The sequence below is a fragment of the Bombus vancouverensis genome, chromosome 12, assembly GCF_051014615.1.
Source record: "Bombus vancouverensis nearcticus chromosome 12, iyBomVanc1_principal, whole genome shotgun sequence".
In the NCBI taxonomy this organism is placed as follows: Eukaryota; Metazoa; Arthropoda; class Insecta; order Hymenoptera; family Apidae; genus Bombus; species Bombus vancouverensis.
Genome location: NC_134922.1, coordinates 5,697,968 through 5,725,260, shown reverse-complemented (window position 1 = coordinate 5,725,260; position 27,293 = coordinate 5,697,968). Strand labels below are relative to the sequence as shown.

The following is a 27,293-nucleotide window of genomic DNA, read 5'->3' as shown; positions in this document are numbered from 1 at the left end:
ATGATAGAAACAGGAGATCAGCTTTGGGAATATATCCAAAATTCATGGGAAAGTATTCGTGCATTTACTATTATTTTTACAACGTCAAGAATATTCGAAAGGATTAGACAACCATTATTCGATGAATGGAAATCTGCATTCTCGCAGAAGGCAGAAATTTCGAACATTTGTTATAACTGGCGAAACAGTTAATACAAATCTTTGGACGCTTGTAACTCTTCAATGAAACACTTTCGGGCACAAGTTTGTATGAACTACTCTGACTTTGTTACTCCACTTAACTTCCTTAACACGTAGCATAAGTTTTGTCCCGATCTTATCGGCAACTTGTATAATAAATTAAATGTAAATACGTAATACTAGTAATAATTCGATTGAATTTCATTCAGACCTACTTCCACTATTTGTCTGTTTATTTTTTTCCCTAACTGTATGTCTTGGACTCTGTCGAGTTGCAAATATACACTGTTGTTGTTAATTCGTGGTACAAGTGCAGTCAGACAGATTGCATGGCTGAAAGTAGAATTAAAATGAAGAATAAGTTGAGAATTACGTTGAAATAACGAGGAATAACGCGAATAACAATTACGTTGGAGGTTTAATTTTTCAGAAGGTCAAACTTGAAAATGTATAAAGTACGTGTACACTGAGCGCTATTTTTTCTACTTTTTCCTATTTTTTCCAAAACGGGGTCTTAAGCGAAAAGTCCTTACTCTACGTTTTCGACTTATTTTCGCGTGTAGAATAATCTGGTGTTAATTTTCTACTACTGTGTAGCCGGGATTAGACAAATTAAAACCGGAGGGGGAAATGCAAGGAACACTAAAAATTATAACATTCTCGCAATAAATTCTCAGTATACGAACATCCAACGCCAATATGTATGCAAATTCGAAAGGGAACTCCGTGGCTGCTGTTTTAATATAAAATTCCCCCAGAAAAAAAGCTCGTACCGTGTGGAATAGTACACGCAGAGAGTTTCCACTATCATGGATTCGCTGGATTTTTAAAACTTGAACAATCTATGTAAATATAATTGATACGAGCTGAAATTCCCAAGCTACTGCGAACGACTGTAAAATCTTTTTTCGCGATGATCGTTCTTTTCAACGCGTTTTCGTGGTTCGTCGAACCTTCTATTTCAAACTCTGTGATGTTTCCAAATATTAGGAAGGAACAATATCGCGAAATACTTGTTAAGTCGCTTCGCAAACAATCAATTATTTGATTGTTCTATTCAATGTAAAATTGTAAAATTAGAAAAGAGGAAACCTACACTAACCTGTAACTTGTAAATTCGTTGATATCGTTAGCTGGCAAATTATTACAGGAAAGTGTTCCGATAATTTTATCAAATTTACAAGTGATACGAAGTGAGTTATGAATTTTTATCACACGATCAACTTTTACAATTTTATCGTATACTATAGTTATTAAACACATAATTGACAAGAAGGTAACGACGAGAAAAAAGCGGGAGATGCCTAAGTAAAAAAGAATTGTTAAGGAAATTGGCAATCAGTCTAACTACATCACGCGGAATAAAGTCGGTGTTTCTTTAGTTAAAAGTAATGCTGTATCGGTTTAATCCGCTTGGAAAGCATCGATCGAATGTTTTCGAGGTCGATGCACGACTCTCGAACGAAGAGAACCCGTGAAATATTGCCAAGGCAACGTTCCGTTGCTTTCTCATAAACCACAGCTCTTCTTTCCGATTAATGGACGATTAAATTAAAATCGAAAATTTATCGAAACCCGCACGGGTTACGTTTCGATAGGATAATTTATATTTCGCGTGTACAGAGAAAAGCCATGAAAATCGCGCGATTATTCTCTCTGTTGAAAGAACTGGTACGAGAGAAACAAAAATCCACACGTAGTTTCTCTTTGTTCCCTCGAATATTTTGCATTTTAATGCACGAAAATAGAGAAAGGAAATGATGGTTAGGGAAATGGAAAATATTTTGCTACGTTGGTATGGATCGGTCGCCGAGTGGAAATATTCTCAGTTATCCGATAATAATTTCCCTTGATTTTCCGTGCATTCGGTTTTGTAATTAATTACCACATGTCGTTATTAATTTATCGGCTATTTACTCGGAGTGTTAATGAATTTCGTCTAAAATTGCATCCAGATAAAATCGTAATGGATCGTAGAATGGAGTAATTAACAAAAAGAACTTGCATCAGATTTGTAATATTCATGCTAAATGAAATGTTTCATGAAAATTATCATTAGTCTACAGTTTGATGCATGGAAATATTTGACCAGTTGATTATCGCTTATGTTAATTATATTATGCCATTATAGAAAAATAATATATTCAGAGCTATTCGAATACTTTCGTTAGCACTTGTACGTCATTTTATTTTTATTATCCATTTTTAACTATATAATCTGTATGTATTATTCGCAAAACAATTTTTTTAACACTTTGTAACACTGTCGGTGGATCGAGAAACTGACTGAAATATCATGGATTATCGAAAAACTTCGTGATGACGTGATCTTCCTGAAAAAAATGGACGATGGACATAATTCTAAGTGCAAGGGAATTGTGTAACGCGTTTTTCGACTACAAAGCAGAGAATTTACCGGGAAACTCGATGACTGACCGCCAATTTCCTTCCGCTTTCTGCTCCCTGTTCCCAATTCTCCCACATTCTCGCTGGAAAAAGTCAGCTTCGCATTGCTCACACCTCGTTTCCACGGCCGGATATTAGAGTTTTATTGTCACGGGACACAATTATGTCTCCTCTGTCTATCATTCTCTTTTCTCTTCTTTACGAGCGGAATTCATCTTTGTCAGTCGCTAAAATCACAAATTGTAAGTGACGTTAACTTCAAAGGTTCGATAACTTTTCAGATAAATTCAGCTTCTTTCTTAATAAGAATTATGTTCTAATATAATTTTTTTGACATATTCGTGCCACTATTTTACAAGAAGAAAGAAAAAGAATAATTCCCTTTTTTTTGTAGATTTTGAAAATGGCTCCTTGTAATCAGGAAGCGCAGAATGAGGGAGGAAATTGTTGAAAACGAACTTACACCACTTTCAAAATAAGCGATTCATCTATTAATATATTTACTGTAATGGCATACTGACTAATTATTCCAACGCCCATCATAGATTTTATGTAACAGCAGGAATAGAATTTTCTCGAAGTTGTTCAAAATTATTGAACTTACTTCAAAATTATTGTACAAGAAGTGCAGAAATATTCGTATAGAAAAATTCAAAACATTAAACCTCCGAGAATTAAAGTCGGCTAAATGAGAGTCCTTTTAATTAACTTAACAGGAACAGAAACATAACGATATGGTTCTCATTAGCGCCTAGTTTATTCAAGAAATTTCATCTCTCTATCTTCATTGCACCGATATAAATATTAAAATTCCACGAATTTATAATATCCTATATATAATTAAAATGAAAACGATTAAAATTAAAATCATCCTTGTGTTTCTTTCTAGATCTTGAAACAAAATTAGTGAAATTCAGATAGAATAAGTGCTCAGGTAGAGAGATGTATCTTTCCTAATTTATTAATAGAACCTTTTGTTCATCGAAACGAGGTGAATATTCAAAGAAAAGTGCACGTACGAAGACGACAGGCCATTTCTCTGGGTCTTCGAGGTAGCAGGTGCTGGCTGGCGTCTCCCTTTTTCTTTTCCCTCGACATGCTTTCCAGCAGTTTATCCTGAGGCTCAACCATTGCACGCGTTCCTCTTCGTGCTGCACGTTAGAGGGTCAATCTTATGCAATCTGTTGCCGTGGTAATTAAACATCATGATTTTTTAATGAAACTGTAGCGAACGCAAGGCCGCGATTTTAAATCTTCCTCTGTGAGTTATCATACTAAAAAAGTTCCGCCGCTGAATCGTACACTTTTTCTAACGCAATTTTCTTCTCTGCTATATTACCTTTCGCTTTTTATCCTGGCTAAATATAAAAGCGTAAGATCTAATTTAGAAGATATCTTATTGTTGGAATTTTATTTATTAATAGGAATTTTAATAATACATTTTAACCAAAACAAAATTTTATCATCTTGAAACTTTATGGTCATAAAATCTTAAAATTTAATAAAAAAAAAAGAAAATACCTCGAGAAAAGGTTTTCCATATTTCCCTCGTGAACTAATGTACCTTCGTGTCCTTTCTTTTTTGTTGTGCCTTTAAAATAGTGTAATTTTGTACTGAATATTTGAACGTGGAAAATACTTGTAACAATTGATACAACTCGCCCATTATTCGAAAATGGTTCGAAACGATTCAAAGGTATTAAATGATTCTCGTGTCTGATAGAGCTCGGTAGTCTAACGTAATTGCGTTGTAAAGCTTTCAGTGTTTGATACCTGGCTTAAGTCGCATGCATAGGTTGTGGCGTATGTATAGGCGCGAGACAGAAGTCGCACAGAAGTTCCTACAAATTGTGAACAAATGTTGGACGTATTAACGAGCGGAATCGAAGGAGCGTAATTTTGCTGGATACATATCTGAAGGAAGTCAAAGTAATTCGATCGCGTAAAACCGATGATTATATCGTAACCTCGAATGTCGTTAAATTTTAGCCCAAGTAAAGTTCCGTTGAATTACAACAAGGGTTTAAAGACACGAACGTGCACGATATGTTTCAACTCAAAATTAAAATGCACGCTATACAGCAAAACCTTTGATCGTGACAGATATAACAAAAGGTATGAGAAAGAAATTGTTAGAATTATTCTCTATGGAATATCGTTAGAATTATAGTCCACAAAATATTGTGAAAATTATTCGCTATTATATTTTTCTCTCTTTATATATACATAGCCATATAAAATTCTTCATTGACGTTATAAAACAAATTCATCGCGCTACCTCTTGTATTGAGATCTTCACAAACTTCAGTACAGCATCTTTCAAAGATATTGATTAAAACCTTCAATGACACCAGACGCAATTCTTCAATCCATATCGAAAAAGATTAATATCATTCAAAAGCAAAAACAAGAATCTGATAGTTCTTTCTGAACTAGGTCATTCGTAATATTACACATTTATGCTTCAAAAAATGTAAAGGAGGAGATAGAAAGAAGAGGAAAATAAAACATGTCTTGTTAACAATTCTCAAAACATCCTCCAGAAGTAAAAAAGAAATCTCACAATCCCTTAGTAAGAACCCACGCTTCTAAAACAAAAAAAGAAAAGGAACAAGATATAAGATTTAGGTTTAAAAAATAAATAAATACCCTCAATAATCCTTAAGAAGAATCGCCTAAAAGATAGTCAGCCTCTCCACGTGACTTGTAATTGATTCCAAGCTACTCTCGAAGTATCCTATCACTTTCTAAACCTACTCAGCACACAGTCCCGGTTATTGGACTGTCGTAGCCGGTGTGGTCGATTGTTGTGGAAGCTGGCCAGCGCCCACGTAACCGGGGAATCCCGTAAAAGAATGCCGGGACACGAAACCGACGAGTCATGAATAGATGAGAAGCAGATAAAATTGAAAAGTTTGCCACGTTTCCATAGGGATCCTGTACACAAGCTTGTGGCCAGGAGTCGCCACTTTCGGCTACTTGTAGCCGGCTGGACAGGGCTTATAGTTTCTCTTCTTCTTTGCCGCTGCGGGATTACGTCGCCGAGTTCATAACCGGTGCACATTCAACCACGGAAACGTTTCACCGTCCTCACCGCGATTTCCGATCTGCACCCGTGGAGAAAGAGGCTCTTTAGCCGCTCTCGCAGCCGCCTCACCCCATCCAATTTTAATCATTTCCACGCGATCCTTCCTGAAAGAAACGAGATACCGCTACCACCGGGAATCTGGCTGCGCTAAAATTCGGTCTTCACCTGTGGGTCGATTTTAAAGCGGCAGTCTTCCAAGGCATCGTGTTTTATGGAAAGAGACTCTGTTTGAATTTGGTTAGCGAAAGCGTTGAATGTGTTAGAATTGAAATTTTATTATGAGGAAGGTATTCAGTGGTATTTCTTGTATTCTCGATGATTTCTTTTTATCGTTTTCTAGCGTTCTTAACAAATTTTTCATGAATTTCTGCTTTATAGGGTGTGACGAATAGATTTGAGTGGTCATGATGTACTTTGCTGAACAATTTTAATCTATAGTTGTCATCTACAGTCTCGTTCATTTAATATTGATAAATAATAATGTCCGTAATAATGTAATATAATGATATAAAGATTATCTCGCTCGATGATCTCGTACGTTCTTTCTCTAGTGTTCTTAAAAAAATTTTATAAGTTCCTGCTTTATAGTGTGATGAATAAATTTGAATGGTCATGGTGTATTTTCCTGAACGATTTTAATCTACAGCAATAATCTACAAACATTTAGTGAAATACATAATATGTTTTCCAGTGTCCTTAGAAAGTTGTTAATAAATTTTATCTGTACGGCGAGATATTGAAAAAAATTCGAATGACCATGTCGTACTTCTTTGAACAATTTTGATCTACAATCGTAAGCTACAATCATTCGATGAAATACGAAAGTTATTTCTTCTTCTACCTATATCAAAGGCTTTTCATTATTATACAAAATCACGTATCCGCGTTAAGCTTTTTATTTATCTATATTCATTCGAAAAATTCTCTGTTTTAATAATACCATGAATTAAAATGCTTCTTAATTTAGCAACGTTCTAAATTAATGTCTACAGGCAACCATCGCCAGGGTCCGGCACAACCGGCACATCCACGGTTTCTTCGAGTGCCCCCGATGGAGAAAATGGCCAGAGCATCAGCTTGTACCCAGTGGGAAGCGTGGGTCCAACATCAACGAACCCAACAACTGCTGCACCAATCACAACCACAGCAACGATATCCTTGACCACCCCTGGACCCAGGACCCAAGAACCTGGGCCAAGCATCACAAGAAGCGTATCAGCACCCACTGCACCCAGACCAGTCGTTCAGCTGGCCAGCACTTCCAGCAATCCTGGCACACAGAAACACAGATTGAGGAGGACTATGAGTCGCACCGAGGCTATCAGGAAGTCAGTTTAATTTATTTAACATATTTCTCAATATATTCGCTATCAGCTTCACACGTGTGAGAGGCGTTCTCAAATTAATTTAGATTTAATTTTATGCCGATCCGATTAACCGTGCTTTCCATTAATTTCTTAATTTCATTACATAAGTACACAATTAATATTCAGTTTCTTGGAACTTGGCAAGTGGAACATGGAAGTTCGTTTATTGCATGAAAATGGTATGAGATGATTATAATCGTTTGTTTTTTGAAAATTGAATATTAATTGTGTACTTATGTAATGAAATTAAGAACTAATCGAAACTTGCGTAAGTTCGTTTAGTGCAAGAGGATGATAAAAAGAAGACTTCTAAGGGTTTAACATAACACTGTTCTGTTCAATTTATGGAGTTCATCAACGCACCTCATACTCAATTCATTTTGATTAAAGTAATATAAATCGCAAGTAGTTACTATCTTTTTCTCAATATATCGCCTATAATCGCTTTAACCATTATAGTACTATATACATTATAATCGACGCTGAAGTTATAAATTGAGTTTTATAATTTTCAAAAAAGATTGTTTTCTTTTGCAAAGATTCTGTATCAGTTATATACATTTTTAATATGTTATAACAATATATATTATATTACGAAATATATTCTATCAAATTCGCTATGGTAGCAAACATACCAATTATTTAAGATTGAATTCAATTCTCGATCGACCATTACTTCGACGTAAATTCTATCAGAATTCCAAGTGATCTAATACATCCAATGTACCATCCACGTAGTAGTTCACAGACATTCTTACTACATTAATCGAATTCGTGTGTAACGTTCGTTGTTCTCCTTTTTATTACGTGGTAGAAGAACGTGGATGGAACGCGCGGTGTAAATACATTTTGTTGAACGAATAACTCGAACGGTGCTTTATTTTCTGTTTCAGCTACATCAGACGCGAAACAGCACAATTCTTCGGCGTGGACGAGGAGTCCGAGGCTGTGGAGAGACAAAGATGGTTGGATCGAAGACGAAGAATGGCATCGAGGAAATACGGTGCCCTTGTTCCGGAACACAGACCGCCGGATCCTGATATTACCAGGGACGTGCCAGATACTACCGAGGTGCCAGAAGTAAGTCAGCAGGTTATTAATACGTGAAAGTTGAAAAAACTTTACAGAAGTTACGTCAGGCATGTACAAAGAAAAATAGTAGAAAAATAGTATACCTGGAATGAAAATGAAAAGCTCCCAATATCGATTAAGTATTTTTATTCTACTCCTTGTCATTTAACAAGAAGAAGTAATACGATGTGAGTGAAAAGCAAATGTGCACCTTGAAGACACAAGGTTTGTTCAAAACCTCCTACACATACCGTGACTACGAAAGGTATTTGTACATCGTTAATATATCACAGCATTTGTATACTTATATTGATTAAGTTTACGTATGTCAAGCTTAATATCATTTTGTAATACTTTCGTACAACTACGAAAATTCAATGCTATAAAAATTGAATGTGGAACCTGATAAAAAAGTTCTCCATTGGAAAACAAGAATATGTACAGATTACTTTTCATAGTCGCTACTGTGTATCGCAATAATAATCGAAAAGTGATTGAAAAGATATAAAGTACGTAGTAAGTCAATATTACCCGAACTTCATTTTTCCCACATTTTTGTCTATATTTCGTTTATATTCGATCCATATACGTATTTCGCACAACGCGTCTCACTTGTGTATCGCTTGGCTGTCAAAAGAAGAAGAACGAAAGCCATTCCGGTGCCCGGCGGTTATGGCGCAATACATAATAGCACGCCAGTAACGACGACAGGTGTCGCGATTAATCAATTTTCACGTTTACTCTATGTGACATTTTTCGATAAATGCCACGAGCTCTTAAAATTCTAGTCTCCTTTTTCTAACATGCTGTATCTATTTGATTTACAGTATTTATCTTTCTGCGATTTTTGTTGTTATATACAAAGGTTTATAAATTTGCAACCCAAATGAACGTAACAAATCCGGAGATGCAGATTTTAATAAAATTACTATTCATATTCTTTCCTTTCCTTGTAATTCCTTTTTCGTACGTTCCTTAATTCTTCTTCTTGAAATTATGCTTAGTTTATATTAAAGAAAAGAAATGCCAATCTTTAGAACTACGTTAATGCATAATATCTTTAATGCAATTGAAATTTATCAAAGCGCATATTCGAGGAAAATTGACCAAAGGACAAAGAACTATTTTAATTTATATTATTTCTACTGCAACTGTCGATAAAATTCATCAAAGGACTTATAAGCGTTTCGTGGTATATCCGATACTTATATACATAAAACTCAACGATGGTTAATTCGTCGTAGGCGCGTTTATCGGTATAAAATTATTTCCATTAAAAGTTTTTCGCGACGAAGGCACGACGTATTTGGTCAAGTCGTGTAATCTAAAAGGAAACTCTGTTCACTTTTTGCGACATACAATTTCTGGTGTTCTGCGAAGATAAGAAAGTTTCGTTCACGGTCCTCGCGAAACTGTGTCAACCGAAATATATCGAGCATATTTTTTCCTCGACACCAGATAAAAATACAGAGCGTCGCGAATTCTCTTTATCGAACGTACGAAGGGATATGGTATCGATCGCGTTCCCTCAAAGGAACCACTTTGCTCTTCCGTTCCGCCGATTTTCATTAATGAATTCGTTTAATTGTATTTAATTTCCTTAATGAAAAGCGGAGTTTCTCTTTACTTGCTCGCAGAATTTTAATTAACACGCTTCCTCAAACCTTTATCCTTGGCTGGTCCTGTTAAAACCACTCGTGTAACACTTTAGCGGATAACATTTCCTGTGGAAATAATAAGTGCTCTTATTTAGGGTGTTACATTGAGGAGATGGCAGCAACCAGTCAGACGAAAAGATTCTGTGGCCAGAATGACACTTTCGGGGCTTCATTACGTCGTCGAGGTGAGTTCTTTTTCATTTTCTTCATTACATTTTCCATCAGCAATGACAAACACACGCGAGAATATTCCAGTTCGAAACGGGCTAAAATTTTGAAACTCCCTCCATCCTTCCAAGTTTTATTCGTAATAAATGACATTTCTAAATAGCAATACAAATTTCTTTCAGCGAGGATTTCGAATTTCTGCTTTGCACGGTGTCTTTTAGGAACGACTATAAATATGCTGCCTTAATTTAAAAATCTATATTTTAGCTTAAATTATGCATCAACGAAATTTTTGCAAGAAAATCAATAACACGGGTGATTCGTGTGTTCACCGTGTAATATAGACAACTAATCAACCTTGTCTAAATAGAACAAAAAAAAAAAAAAAAAAAAAAAATGCCGAAAGAAATGAAGCGAGTTTCTAATATTATCTTCTGTGTCTTCGTATATTCTTATATATTTTTGCTTATAAATCTTTTATAAATCTTTGGAAAAACCATGCATATAAATCATGGTTACGCGTTAATAGGAAAAGAGGAGCCTCCGTCGAGGAAAGAGAAACGTCGCGACGCACAGCGTCGGGAGAGCTTCCTCCAATAGGAAACGACATATCGAATCGTTCGCGTATTTCATTTCCTGTTATTACCAATGGGAATCATGGCAAACGAGTAAACCAGTTAATTCAGCGTTTCGTTATCATCAACCGACGCACTGTTCGGCCGCGAAACAGGACCAAGTTTCCTTCGAGGCAGGTTGTGTGTTTCAACGGAAGTCTGCGCGATCATTAAGCTAACGAGCTAACGGTAACCCTCTTCCGATTATGCCGGTTCTCGAACATCTTCTAACGCGTTGGATTGACTTTGATATCTGGCGAATTTGCACCAGTCAGTTGCTAATTTTGAAGGTGCGTTAATTACCGATCGTCGATCTACTTTTCATTCAAGAAATCTCGTTTACTTCCGCGTGAAATTTCATTTAACGCGATGTTTCACATTTTTACTATTCATTTTAGTCTTTTTCTCTCCCTCTCTCTTTTCTCTCTCTAACTCGCAGAGCAGTGAAATTTTTGATATGGATGGAAGCATCGTAGAATTTTCCCGTGGAATCTCGTTGAAAAGAGATTGCGAGTTTTCCAATTCAAAAAGGGATTTTTATCGATGGAATTCGATCGGAAGTGTTTGTATTGAAATTTTTGTATTCTTGAAAGTTGGACGAGATAGGGCGAAAGTTTAGCCGGCGTGATTAAATTATAAAGTTGAATGTTTGATAAGCGTTCGTTACAATTTCAAGTTTTTTAATTAGTAAAAAATTGGACCACGATGATTTTCCTACCTCCGTTGATCGGTCGACGCGAAATTAAGGCCGAAAAAGTCAACGATCACAAGGTTTTACTTTCAGGAGGTAACGTTTAATTTCGCCGAGACTTTTCGTTCGGCTGGAACGATCATCTTTTCATCAGGAGTTTCGCTAAAAGTACACAACAAGTTTCTATTGAGTAGAACAATCTCGTTTCCCATAAGTTGCCGCTTGAATTCTCATCGTCGGGTACCGGCTGCCAACTTATTCCATATCTTCTTGCTTAATTAGTTTTTTGACTTTGTTTCGAATCCCACTTGTGATGCTTTCGCGAAGATATGGAACGGCGTGCTTTTCTTCGAGTCGAATAAAAAATGCAACTGTGCGACTTTTTGAATTAACAGCAGTGCCTAGTGTCGCAAATGTATTAGGGAAATGGAAGCAAAACAATCTGCCTAACTCCAATCTAAGAAATAGTAAAATGTCACGGTTAATAACTTTAATCCGAGTTTCTGTGATAACTCTATCGTTTTGATACAATCGTAACTTGATAGAGTTCTGTGGAACGAAAATTTGGAGAGAAATGTTCAACTTCCAGTCGAGTGTTTCGTATGAAAATTACCGATGAAGCGAACAGTTTGTAAATTATTTTCGAATAATTACTTTAATCTGTGATATTTTCGTGAAAGTTCCCTTAGGAAATCTAATATCAATTATTACCACTTTTAACTTTAATTATTAGAAATTCTAATATTAATAATCAGCAACTGCAATATCTGTTTTTATCGAGATTAACGTTAATCGCCAGAAGTTCGAACGTTAATCATTAGCAATACTAACGCTAATCGTCAGCAATATCAATTAATCTCCTTGATAGTTCTTATCATAATAAATTTAATCCTTAACGATTCCAGAAGGAATCTTCAGCAATTTTAACGTTAATCGGAAGAAAACAGGGTACAGTGTCTTTGAAACTCGGAGATAGCTACGTCCGCTATTCTTTTCCTCTCTCATCGGCTTTTAAATTTGCTGTCTAGCAAGCAGATCTCATGTCTGACTTGCAAGGGAGAATGGCACTTATGTCGCTTTACACCGTGCTGTGAGCATAAGCTTCTGTGTACAAACCCCACGGAGAAGTTTGTCAAGAATGAGCGGCCAAAGAAAGTAGATTTAAACTAGAGGCAACGACAGCATGTAAAATCCTCTTTGACACTTTACTTCCTCGGTACCATCCACGTTTTTTCTCTTTCGTATCTTCTCGAAACTTACGATTGAAACGCTATGTAATCGTCTGTATAGACGATACAAACGAATAGATATTTCTCGTTACCTATAAAATGGATGTTCTCCGTGTTTGAACAAAGAAAGAAAACTTCACTTTTGCCCACTAAGAATTTCACAGAATTTTCAGGAATAAACAGAAAATGTTATCACTAAAAACTGTTGCAAAGAAAGAAGCTCCGCAAAGTTTCGTTTGTCTTGGCGATAATCCGGGCAGCAAGTTCCTTGCAGCGTTTTAATTAATGAAAAATTACCTTCCTTTTGTGTGAGCAAGGCTGTGCGAAGGTTTCAAACGATATACGTCGCTGGTCTTTTAATCATTAAGTAAATATATCTTTAGGAAATGTTTAATTACGAGACACACTTGAACTTTCGACTTTTTATTTATAGAGGACCATTGTGTTTTAGGATTTTATTTAAAATTCTCCAGTTCTATCGTCATTCTGCTATTCATTTATTATTTTCCCTGGCTCGCAAATGTTTTGGAAATGCAACGATAAACAGAGCCCTGACCTAAATATTACGGAGCACGTATAGAATTGTTGAGAATGAACGAGAAAAGGGTGTCAAATATATAATATAAATCAGCTTTCTGAAATATTTAGAAACTGTATGATAGGAAACGTGAAATTAGTTTATTTAAAAATTATCCGGCAGCCGGCGAAAATATTATTATTGGTTATCGAGGAAAACCATATCCGCACAAAATGTCCCATTACTTCAAGTCAGTTAATAATTCTTGTGATAATTTTATGTATAGAATTCTTAGATTAAATTATTATAGAGTTATTAATTAAAATAATATAAAAGTAGAATTGACCGAAAGTAAAATATTTCTTTTCGTTTGCAATACAAATCTTGTAGCTTTTACGTACGTGATTCGCTACGATGTTTTCAGATCGGTTTCAAACTTTACTCGTACAATTATGATCTCGTATACAATACTAACGAAACTTCAAAAGTTTTCTGTAAAAGGTCTCTTGATATATGGTATACATGGAGTTGCTAGAAAAAAATTAATTATCTTTTCGCAATCCTAACAAGATTTAATTCCATCTTTATCTTCATCCTCTTTCAACTTCACGATCAAACTATTCGAACGCTACCACCTTATGTAGAACATCATCGATTCTTAGGTTTCTATTGTCGTTTCAATTTCTGAATTATAATTGAAATAAAACAGAATCCCTAGCTCTGGACTGAGGTATTAACTTGTCCACACTCCTGCACCGGTCGATAATGATAATTACTCGGCCAGCTATCGTTCTTCGAAGGCACATGTTCCACAAACATACGTAATTTATATGAACATGGACCAGCGACTCATACGACCGAGAACGAGAAATCGAACGAATAAATGGCGGCACGAGCTGAAATTATTGTTCCGCCCTATCCAATTATAATTCCAATTTTCGCGAGATTTGCGGTTAAACATGAGGGATCCACGCTATAGTTGCCTCGAGCTGTCGTCTACGTTGTTCTATCAGGGTAAAAATAAAAAAGAAAAAAAGACGTGAAAATTGGGGTGGTAGGATAACGAAAACATTTTCTATGGAAACGAATATTACTATATCACTAACAAAAAGATTCTCCAATAAAGTTCACATACTTTGTACATTTTAGTGAAAATACAATCGAATAAAATAATTCAATGGAAATATAATTTCTACGATCTTCTAACATTTTAGTGTCATATAGTGTCAAATAAAATAAGTATTTTTAATAAACGTTATTGTAGAGAAATAATGCTATTCCACAAAGATATTTATGAGGAGAATTCAATGCGATTAAGTTTCCTTGATCAATTCTTCAACAAATTATTTCTCTTTTCTTTCGAGACTTTTAATTACAATTAATGATAAGTTTGTAATAGCATTTTAGAAAATATATTTCTCCCAAAATTCCCTTTTATATCCTTTTCTACGATTTTTCCAAGTATATATAGTATTATTTTGGGAAAATATGGTTAGACGAAAGGTCTGAAAATCTCCACAATTACAAGATATTACAAGATATTAATCTCTCACGTATATTATTAATAAAATTTAACGATGTAAAAAACATCTGAACGAAGTTTTAGAGAATTTTAATATCGAAAATGTTAATGGTCCAAAGAAAAGAATTTTTTATCCTGAATCTCGGATAGAATTATAGATTCTAATGAACTTAAAATACATTTTTCCTAAGTAAAATCGTCGAGGGTCGGCTATTAATTTGCCGTACAAAAGAAAAATCCTATTAAACGGGAACAAAACCGAATTTCTGGTTATAGAACAGCGCCGCTGCGTCGTGACTTGAACCGTTGACATAAAACAAACGAGTATATCATTAAAAGAAAAGTTTATTAAAAATAGAATTTCATTATTCGTTTCTCGGATGTGTTCCGATTCCGAACGTATTCAGAGGATCCCTTTCGACAGACTCGTGTCTCTTTTTCCTTCAATCGACTCTTTCCAATACTTCTTCCCTAGTTTCAGTTTCCCTAGTTAGTATTATTTTGCAAATATATCTTCAAAGAATAGGAAACATTTCAGCGGAATTAAAATGATATAAATTATAACAAGGTTCGTACAGATGTCATAGAGAGCATTTGTTATAAAACTCTTTTGAACATATATTCGCAAAAAAACAATCGAACATAATTAAGTTTACTTGATCAATTCTTTAACCAATTTGTATTTTCTTCTTTCGGAAATTTTTGTAAGTTTATCGTAGCGTTTTAGAGAATATATTCCTTTCAAAATTTCCTTCCATTTTCACTTGCATGATTTTTATATGTTTATAGTATTATTCTGAATGAATACTTACAAAGAAGAGCAATTATTTCGTTACAGTTAGAATATCACGAATTATAATCCGGATTGCATAAATGTCGCAAAGAGTATGTGTAATCCGACGATGTTTTCAATTCATCCTGGGAAAGAAAAAGTGCATTTTACGCTGGACAGAATCTTTTTTTTTTTTTTTGCCTTCGTTAAAAGTGAGATTCGTTCGATGTGACACCCTTCTCTTCGTCTTTCGAACCAGACGCGAGAGTGACGATTTAATGGAAGATATAATAGCTCGTCGACGACTCATGGAAGTTACAGACGACTTTATTACACGCTGATGGCTTAATTGTTGTCGTATGAACTTTCATCTTGTAATACATTACGAACTTACTCGACAAAGAAATATCATATTGCTGTTGTCACTTTTCAACAAGCACTGAATATGTCTATTAAAAGAAGCAATGGGACTCAAATTAAAAAGGTACGAACAGATAAAAACTAAAATAAAATGCTGGGCGCGCCCCATTTTTGCTAATTGAGAAGAATGCAAACGGGGAAATTGCGCGATACAATCGAGTCCACGTATGTAGAAATCTTGCATAATTACGAGATTATTGTTTGTCCGGGGCCATCCTGTTACAGCGGCCTAAATAAATGTAGATTCGCCGTTGTAATTTCGACTAGAGAGGAAATTGATTCCAGACAGAATTCAGCTATTGTTCCTGCATTTGAATGCGCCCATTGTAGCGACGTTCTGTCTGTTCCCTTCGATCACGTACCTCCCAATGTCGCTCTTTATTACCTGTTCTTTGTTCTTGCCGCTTCCCCTCTCATAATGCTCGAACGCCGAACCCTAACGCAAATGTTTTATGAAGACAAAACAAAACAAAAAAAAATGGAGGATTTTAGCTCGGGGCGCAATAAACGCTGGAACTTTGCGTACGATTCCTAATTTCGTCGGAATTCCGATTTTCCGATAGCGAAAGTGGTTTTCTCGAGGAAAGTATTTCTACTATGCTTGGCGAAAAGATTTTTATGGGAAGAATGTAGGACTACAAATAGAATTATAAGAATGTACATTTCAGTTTCATTTCAAGCATTTCGTGAATTTTGTCCTCTTCTTAACCATTGAGGTAATTTTAACGCAAGATTGACTGAGAATTCTGCTAATGCTAAGTAAATTGAGTACCTGTCTTTTTAGATAAAAATTAAAGCCTCCGGGAGAAAGGTTACGCGATGGGTTAAAAATTTTGCAGGATTTTTGCCTCTAAATGTAGATACAATTTCTTGAATTCGTCTACTCGATATGTTCAGTAACTTATTAAAAGTCACTGAATTTGCTACTGTAAATGTCTAAGTAAGGAAAATGAATAGGAAAATGAAGATGAAAATGAATCAAAAGGAATAACAGGATAAAAAATGCGGTTTTACGAAGCCATTTTGTCGACAAACAGTACTTCGTTTGTCGATCAGTCTGAACAATAATTCATCTGAATAAGCAATTCCGAGAGAACGGCAGTAAATATTTATCAAGAGTCAGGCACGAGAAAGTCAGAGGTAAAAGAAAATAGGGAAATTGTTCCAAGATAAAGGAGAGAATGATCCCGCTTATGAAGCTGAAATTCATTAACATTTGCTTCTTCTGGTAATGGAATCTTATTTTTAAAATAAAAATGCAATCCTAACGCTGTGCATTAGAAACATTCGTTTCAAATTGTTGTTCAAACAGAATATTATTTTCATTTAGTATTGAATATAGAAATCTGTATTTTCTTTTTCTTTCAGTCGGTAAAAAGGAAAGTATAATCTTTCTTTGATCTTTTTCAATTATAAATATCCTTGCGAATGTAAAATAAGCAAACGAAGCAGTTTAAAAGTAACGTAAGGTTTTAAAAATTGTAGAAACGAAATAAGGCGAAAGCTGCAAAATAAAAATTCATGGAAACGAAACTAATCTTTCCAGTTGCTGGCTAACAATCAAAATCGGAAACGAATATACGACCAGTGTGTTTTATTTTTACCAATGATTTTCAAACGCAAAAAATCATGCAACCCCCAAAAGAAGAAAACTTCAAACGAATGACCAGTCGAAAAAGCAAAGTTTGACGAGTGTATCGGAAATAATTCGCGTGTACAACAATCGATTCGTGTTTCACAGATTGAAAAAAAAGCGGAAGCGGAATGGAGGCGATTCTTGAGACAACAGGGAATAGGTAGTTTGGAGCGTTACTCTTTTCTAGGTCACGCGTAAAATATTCTAATGGACCTTTGCGTATACAAACGGCACACTTTTCTCGGCTTGAACAGCCCCGGCGCGAGAGAGGGAGAGAGAGAGAAAGACGCGGCAGTCGTTGTCCAGTTTGTTCCAGGCAGTAGTCTAGAACTAAGTGGCAAGTTTTGAAATACGATTGACGGCAGTTTCTGTATAACTTTAGTAGACCAAACTTCCGGTGGACAATGTTTCCCACACGGAAACGGGCTCGTATGCGCAACGCGTTTTCTCTGTTTGCCACGAAGAAACCTAAGTCGCCTAGCCTGTTGTTCTCACGCTAATATTTGAATTTTCTGCTAAACACCAAAGACACGGCGAAAGTTAGAATCAGTAGGAAGTGGGAAAGTGGTGGTCAGTTAATGAATATGTCATAGAAAAGGGTGTAACGTGAAGTTTCGAAAGGGTCGAATGGTCGCTAATTCGTGCAACTGAAAATTCATGAAATTTTTTGTAGCAGTTACCATGTACGGTTACTACAAGTTAGTAGAATTGAATTTTCATGGTTTTTTTAGTAACAGTTAGAATGTAGTTAATAGAAATTAATAAAATTGAAATTTCATGGGGCGCTTTTATAGTAAGTTGAATGTATAGTTAAGAGAATTGAAATTTCATGGGGTGTTTCTGTAGTAGGTACAATGTATAGTTAACAGAATTGAAATTTCATGGGGTGTTTCTATAGTAGGTTGAACGTATAGTTAATAGAATTGAATTTTCTTATGGTAGGTACAGTCTTAGGTAGTGTACAGTCAAAAAAATTGACATTTCTTGTGGTGCTTTATAGTAAGTACTATGCGTATTTAAGAGTAGTAGAATTTGACTATATTAAAGTGTTTTTTATGTATAGAACAATATAAGAATACAAGTCGACAACAGAAAACCATTACGTTTCATTCCTAACCCCAATCAGAGTTACTCTATCGTGCACATTTATAGCGGCTCACGAAATTATTCGAAATTACACAGAATTTTTTATGGATAAATTTACGTACATTATACGAAACGGTTTGAAGTTTCGTTAGCATTGTAATGAGACGCAACTACCCTAATTATAATGATAAAATTTGAAACGAATTCGAAAATGTATACAGAAGTTATAAGACATTATGCCTTAAATTAGTCTCTCATTGGTATTTCATTAAATATCGCAGCTTATTAATATAACGAATAATTGACTGTTCAAATACTATGACGATCTTTTCGAAGTGTATGCTTCCAATAAATATTTTACAACCTTTATATACATTTTCAGATCCGTTTCAATTTTGTCTGATAGATTCACGAGTACCGTCTTGTTACACTGCTAATGAAACTTCATTATGTTTCGTATACATAAAAAGTGCCTGAAAATGTTCTAATTATAAGCAATTACTACATCCAAATAATTCGTCGATTTTAGCTGCAGATAAATCACACGGTTTAGAAGAAAATTTATAATGAAGAAGAAAATGCCTTGGAATCGAACCAAAAAAGCGACTAGATGGAAGCAGGGCACACAAATATCCTATTCAATTTTCCGTGACACGATTACCAGCCACGTCACGCTGACGTTTCCCGATGTATCGCGAGAGAATATAATACTCGCGGGTCAGACAGCGAGCGCAACAAAGAGAGATAACTGCGATCAAATCGATCCGGTCAGACAGTTCGATTTCCCTGGTTGAGCGTCGCCGACGCGTGCACTCGTTATGAACGCTCGGCCAATTCTCCGTGTGTTTCGCAATAATGAAAGTATAAATATTCAGACAGAGGCGAAACGCTGTGGCGTAGCCCCAACGTCGAATCGATACAATTCATTACGATATCTCACGTTGATCCCGGTTACGCTCGATGCCACGCACGTAAATGCGTAGACGCGGAGCCGGAGATATCGGGCCGTGTCTATCGAGTCGCATGCACATGCATTTAAATTGCCGAAATTATAGTATCGGGGCGGGAAGCGGAATACGAGAGCGGATCGTTCGGATCTTACCCACGTTTCGGCAGGGAGAAACTGCCTGGCAAAATATTGAAATATTTTACACCGCGTGAAACATCCGATGGAACAACGCTTCCGCTTCGATTTTTCCGTGTAATTTGCGCTATGTCGATGAATATTGGTTTTAATAATTGGATTGGATGCTGGCTTCTACCTTTTGGGGGCAGTTTCGGAAAGGAAATGCGCAGTTTAGTTATCGGATTGTGTGATTAAGCGCTAAGCGATGAAATAACACGTGGAAGATTTGTGAAAATCCGGGCTTACTGATGAATAGTAGATCTGAATGACTTGTGGCTCTCTCAGGAATGAATCATCAATCAGAACTGATCTCAGAAATGAATCAGAACTGATCGTCTTGGCTCTTTGTGAACTTTTTAATTTCATCGCATAGGTACGCGATTAACGTTTAACATTCGAGAAACAGATGACTTACTTCTATAAGTTTTCTTATCCCAGGAAGATGATATAAGTAGTAGTAGACTAGATATAGAATAAGATTTATAAAAACGATATTTCTTTTGTGGTATAATACTTATGATTATATTTTTGAATTTATACAATTGATCAATATAACTTCTGTATTGTTTTGTCAAAGTAAAAACAATTTACTATATTAGAAGATATATGTATCTATCTTTGATAGAAAAAGATCTCTGGTATCAGAAGCAAATAAAAATATATACATAGATTATCATAGTGCTGTGAATACTACAATTTTTCAACGTATTTTTAAGAACAAAAATCATGTTGGTTTGTCGAGTAACCAAAGGTTTCTCACTAAGCCGAACCCGAAATCTTCACGACTTTTGTTCTCCATCCGCGCCTATGATTTTTGAAAAATCTGGAAATATTCCGCATGCGTTTCCAAACTTTTCGAAATGGATGAATTTATTTTAGTTCCTGCATATAAAACGTATCGTTTTTTTACAGTAAATGTTTAAAAAAATACTCGAGAACGTATATTTCTGATTCAAATAATTCCTACGTGATTTTATTCTACTCTCGTCGATGATTTTCGTCGCTGATTTATACAAAAACTGATTATCATCAATTCCGATGGAATACAGACGTTCTTTGAAAAATTTTACAATATGCTGTTCGCTATATCTTTTTTAAATAACGCACAATTGTAAAATAGCCAATGGAATAGCATTCGCCTGTCTATTATACAAACTACTAATAATAAACGAAATTTTACAAGACACGTTGTTACAATTCTTCTATTTAATAGTAACTTAATATTAAAACCACTTGCGATTAAAGTTTAACATTTGACCAAAACAATTTGAGAATGCAAATTATGAAAAAATACATAATACAACATTTCGAAGTTTCTAGCAATATTCGTTCGTACATCTACAACATTTCTATAAAAATTTATATACGGTAGTTTCCTTGTGCGCATTCACGTGCAAATCTCAAATTTTGAAAACAAAAAGCACACGCACATTTTGATATGCATCGACGAACATTTTCAGCAAAAATCCCATCGATCCTGAACGGAAGTGACGCGAGCTTCCGAGCGTTTTTTTGCCAAACTCCGACCACGAGCAACAGAATTACAAATATCCTGGAACCACCATGGATCCCTCGATCGAACGTCGATCCGAGTGAAACTTGGAAGAATCGTTGCCTCTCGATAAGGGCGACGATAAATCAACATTATCCATGCAAAATCGTGATACATTTATCTCGGATATTTCCAAGAAAATCGCATTCGAAGCAAGTAGGGGGACCAAGCAGCGCTCATAACGTTGGCTTGTGATTAAGGTAACGCCGATGTTAGTTAATAACGGGTTTATTAGGTTGTCGCTAATAAATGGTCCCGTGGTCTCCTTATTACATCGCTGCGAACCCGGGTGCGCGATATAAATTTTAATAAAAACGCGCGTTATATCCAGCTACTATATCCTTCTTTGTGTCCGTATGTTTGCATACCAGTGCATGCAATACACACAAATTCTCGCGCATGTACACGCATAAGCCGTGCAACATGAGCTGGCGCACATTGCGATACGTAGAGTGCAATTAATTCGTTTGCCTTCAGGAAACGCATAAAGAGCAGGTCAGCGTTTTGGTTACCTGGATAATCCGCTTGCAGATTTAAGACTCTTAATTGAACCGTTCCTGTCAGATGCAGAGAAAACGGTCAACCCTTATTATGAAAACGTGTTTTTGTTGCACCACTGATTGGAATTGAGCGCAGAGATGACATTTATGAGACGTTGCGTAACGGAGTTTCACGTATTTCCTGCGAACGAGGTTGTGATTATTGGAGAATCATAGGCAGACAATTGTAACACTTTACCGAAGGTTTTATTTTGTGGATAAAAGTGAATGAAGGAAGTTAAGTCTGAGTTCTTTTTGGTTAATTCTTAGAGTTATTAAAGTGTTATTAACAGCTGTCAGAGAAGATGGTAGAAAACGAAAAAGATGGTTGATCGTCTTTCGTGCATTCCTATGTGTTTTATATTAATTAATATTTTGATATAGGTATTAAGAAGGATATATAGTAAATATGATTGTTGTACATAGAACGGCATATACTTACGCATACACTTAAACAGTATATAAAACAACAGTGCTTAAGCGTATGTTGTCATTTATCTGGTATAAAAAATACGAAAATTGTTTGATTTGGTGGATCAATATCAACACAATTTTATTAAAATTTCTATTTGAAAGATATATTTTGGACATTAGACTATCAAAAGTCTTTATCAATGGCTGTACAAATATTAAAATTAAGCTATTACAATAAAAAAAATTAATATATAGGCTTAATAAATTGTTTCTACAATACTTATCCTGAACTGTTAAACGTGTGAAAGAAGAGTATTTGAACTTGTATAACGTGCAACAGCAAACATTAATTTATCAAAAATCTTTAACAAATATCAAAATCAATGTAATATAACACGGAAAAATTTATTCCTAATAAGTGGATGCTAAAATATTTATCGTAAACTGTCAAAGACGGGAGAGGAGAATATTCAAACTTGTATAGCGTACAGTGCAAAGACAATATAAACCGAATACACTCAATTAACAAGCAAATTCATTGCATTGATCATGTCGCGTGAAAAGGTGCATTTTCAAAGCAACAAATCGTCGAACTGGGGAAAGGTCGTGTCTCAAAGGAGCGAACAAACGAAACTAAAAGCCGTGTCCCGTCATAAATTTCTCACGGCGCAGTTATATTTGGGCCACGCTAATTTTTCGTCCTATTCCCCATTGGTTGAATGCCGCGGATTTATTCCCGCGGAAGTTGTGAAGGATGTCGGCTTAAGAAATAAATTTAAGGCACCACTGGGTGCAGTAGGGCGCGCCCTGCTTCGGCTGAACTTTATTCCAAACTTCTCAAAAAGAGCAGGAAAAAAGGAAGGACATCGTTTTCCTTTTTTTCCTCCTCTATCCTTTGCCTCGCGACTGGTTTTGTTTTATATCTAACAGTTCGTTTAACTCGAAATTCGTAGTTACGAACTCTGCTCATTGATCTCCAGCAATTTCATAGTATGTCCTGTGAGTTATCGCAGCGCTTTGAAACCGCTAATCTCCTTTATAATGGCCAAATTACGTGTGGATCTTTTAAAGTGAATAACCTGCTATAAAATCTTTGTTGCAAATCGTTTTACAAAGAATCTATAGAACTTTTCACCATTGATATTTCCTATACGTATTCATCTGTGCTTTAATAATGTTGACGAACTTCTTTAAAGAGAATTTATTCGAAATAGGCTGTGGTGTAAAGCGTCGAATGTAAAGTCGATTTTGGCCGAAGATTCCTAACTGGAATACATTTGACTATCAAAGATAAGAGAATCGCAGAAAAAGATCACTAATCGGGAAAGGGCGTCTCTTTGAAATTGCACCATCACGTTTTTCGTCTTTCTCGAACCTTTCACGGATTAAAAGGATAAAAGAAGATAAAGGTTTTGAATTAATTCTGGTAGAAGTACGTGAGTCTGGTATCGACACATGCACTGAAGATGTATTCAAAATTTGCGCACCGTAGAGTTTTTAGAAAACACTCTGGTTCACCCTGACCTGGTGAATTTGAATTTATAAATTATTGGTTTCGGCGAAACTGCATATTTCTTCGCCATGAAACGATCAGTATCAGGGGCACGAGATAGATCAGGCCATTAGACTCGGCAAATATCCAAGGAAAGGTGCTCTAAAATGTCAATAATCGCGAGGGTATACCGTAGTTTCACGAAAACTCCATTGTTTTCCCAAATTCCCGATCGTTCGAGTTTCGTCGCGAAACTTATACCGTCGTTAAATCGTCGCCAAGCGATACTGGAAAGGAACGCGTTCCGGAAATAAAATTATATTGGTGCACTAGCGTTCTATACCTTTATTCCCTCGAGGTAGAAATGGAAAGATACATAGTGGAATATCGAACGATATCAATTATTATCAGCACTATTATTATTTCGTTATTAATCAGTCGGCAGTAACTTGAAGCAATTTGTCTGGGAATTTCGATGATAACGCATTTAATTTCACCTATTGTGAAAATAGATAGAGTGAAAATAGAGATGTACGGCAAGCTTTCGGCACGTTGTTAAAGATGTAATTAATTTAAAAAGAACAAACAGTATATTGCTTTGTTATCCGACATGTCATTTTATTCAAATACAATTTTTCGAATATTATGGTGTTTCGTGCCACTTTCGTTTACACTGGAAAAGTATGGTCAAACAAAGTTCCAATCTAACGAGTTTTTGGGAGACACGAGCAAAGTATAACGTCGTAGTACGTATATAGTTATAAAACAAACGTTTCCCGATGTAGATATACGGAACACGTAGATTATACAGAGTTTAACAATAGATCTAGCTAGCCTACAGAACGCTTTCCGAAGCGGTATTGTATAATTGAAAGCAAACACGGCCGAACGATCAATAGAGTAATTAAACTGCGAAATGAATAATTAGCTGTGTGCTGTATTACGGCTAGCTTACACAACATTTTGGAATTTCTAAAACGCTTGCTTGTTACTCGAGCGTTTATAAAAATCATGTTAACGACTGTGATTTTCAATAACCTTATTTATTTTTTAGAATTTGAATTTTGTAAATAGCAATTCTCTGTCGTAAGTCGTTTTAGCTTTGTTACTAACTTATTTTGTATTTAGAATTTCGTTAAAAGTATTTTGGTAGAAATTTCCTTTTCTCAAACTCGAAAGCCATTTTCTTGAAATTCTCAACTGTCACAAATAGAATATTAGTTAAGAAGATAGACAGATCAATAAAACGCCAATGTAATTTTTACAATTAGGGAATAATACTTAATTAAAAATATATAACGAAAAACGACCGGATATTTGTGATCTTTAAAGTTCAGTTAGCTTTTATCTGTGTGTTTTTTTTCTCTTTTTCTCTAATGACAAAAAAATAAGTTATTCTTAAACAAATATGACACGTTTGTACAGCGAAAGGCACGAAGGATGCGCCATTATGAAAATTTTATGATGCTTGAGCGTTTCGCCCAGAGAAAACACTAAAGTAGGTGGAATTTTTAAAAAGTTGCTGATTCAGCAGAACGATGTTCCCTATTAACTTTTCACAGACCGTAGAAGTTAATATGAACGCGTTCGTACAACAATCGACGACTACTGGCGAGTGTATATAGGTGTGTTACAGCTTAGAGGCTTGTTTAACCATTTATTAAAAAGTCTGCTGGCTACGTGTTTCAGTGGACGTCGTCCGGCCTTTTCATTCCACCAGTAAGCAATTTATTATCTGGCCGCTCATTTAAATTCGAACTTTTTAAAATTCGTGTTTTTGTCCGGAGTAATACCATTTCCTGTGTTAGATTGTGCTAGATTGTACAATGTTGTTGCTTTAATTGTTGTTTCAAACCGGATAACATTAATTAATTTGACAAATTTGTGAGTAAAATTGGTCTCTTACAGAAATATCCGTATGCTTTTAAACATCAAAACAAAACGTACAATGTTACCATATGCCATACAATCTTTGAAAACTCGTAACAAAATTCTTTAAATACAAACGTATGCATCGTTTTCTCTATTTATTCTATTGTGTCTGCAATTTTCCATTGAACTCAAATTGTCAAATGTTTTACGATTGGAAATTATACAACAATTTATTATTTGCATATTCCTAATATAATGTAATATCAGCATATATATATTATTAAATAGCGAATGAACTATTCTATAATAGCAATTTAATATTAATTTAACATTAATCTAATATTAATTTAATATTAGCTTCAAACCTGTTTCTGTTCTACTATATTAAATATAATTGTAATTTGACAGCCTCTGAGAAATAAATTAGATACCGAAGAAGCAGATTTATAATTAAAATTAAAGAAAGGTATCTTCGATAATTTGCTGATTGAAAAACCAGACATTTCACATTCTACACGTTGATTTGATAAAATAAAGCAGCAAGATAAATGATATTTGTCGTTCTTTGATGAGTTAGGATAGTATTAAAGGCAACACTTTTTTATTATCCGATAATAAATGAAGAATAGACAGTTAAAAATAATGAAATGAAGAAAACACAAGGTTCACTATTTGTGAGGTCACGCTGAAGCTTCGAATTTACAACTGAAGCGATGCAATAATACGTCTCCATAAACAAGGATTTGCATCGCAATACAATCGTTTCATCCACGACAAATTCCAGAGAACTTACTGCAGCTGAAATTTATTCGACAACGTTACAAATACAAAACGTCATACTGACTTCGGTTTACTTTTTAGATTATAAATTCCATAGCTATTGTAGATTTTAACGAGAAAAAGTACAGTCTCGTTTCAGCTGTCAAATCTTTTTGATGTGAAATTCTACGACCCTTTTGAAACAACATATTCCAAAATAATTTTTACGCACATTGCTGGTTATGCTTGAAAAGCGTCTCCTTTCTATTATATCGTTAACAAAATAGGTTCACTGTTAAGTTTTCCAAAAGTCAAAAAATCAATGAAAAGCGGATCAATTCGACGACTGAGGGGTTCAATTGAAACCCAACGTAAATTTTATAACGACCAGAATCTACATTCATCAAATTGAAACTACGATCTCTACCACTCGTTATTTCGCTTTAGAGTAAAAAGTTAATAAAACAAAACCAAATAAAGAAGAGAGCAGAAATGAAATACACACCGATCGGATATTTATTTCAGCCAACGAAACGGACTAATAAACGAAAGCTCTGGCTTTTTTCGCGAGGGGTGCGTGTCCTTTGGATATACGGCATCTGCTTAATTGCGAGCAAGAACCGACCGGTAGGGCAATTAACGGTCCGGGGACAGCCGCGATCACGACAATATAAAATCCCATCAGATGGGCTCGATACGGTGCGATAAACATGGAGAATGTTAATTCCGGCATGTCGGGCACGAAATTAAATTCCATTCGATTTTACAGCCTTTTCCATTCGATCAGATTCCACCGTTCTCCCATGTTTGTCGATGTTACGTAAATTCTAGCTTCTTTCGTTCGTCACTCCGTCCCTTGTATTTTTCCTTCCCGTCCATCCACCCACTCACTCGTATTAGCTTGTTCACGTTGCAGTGTTTGTTTGTCGTTTAAGTTTGTTGATTACTCTGCCGATGTGTTCGGTCTTCTCCTCGTCCCAACTGGAATTTCACGACCAGGACGAATTCCTGATTACGAAGTTGAACTCCAGTTGTCTGTTAATGTTAAATTCCAATTCACTCGTGAACGACGCTTTTGCGTTTCCTTTTTTGTTTTTGTTTTTTTTATCATCCG

General features: G+C 35.4%; 1 protein-coding gene across 3 annotated transcripts in view; it reads left to right on the top strand.

Moving 5' to 3' along the window:
* Nucleotides 1-27,293, top strand: part of rho-5 (rhomboid-5) — a 287,901-nt gene that overhangs the window by 238,722 nt on the left and 21,886 nt on the right. For all 3 annotated transcript variants that reach the window (XM_076623090.1, XM_076623089.1, XM_033331676.2), the window contains exons 5-7: nt 6,667-7,002; nt 7,935-8,121; nt 9,866-9,955. In XM_076623090.1, coding sequence (XP_076479205.1) covers nt 6,667-7,002; nt 7,935-8,121; nt 9,866-9,955 — 613 coding nt within the window. The remainder of the gene's footprint in view (nt 1-6,666; nt 7,003-7,934; nt 8,122-9,865; nt 9,956-27,293) is intronic.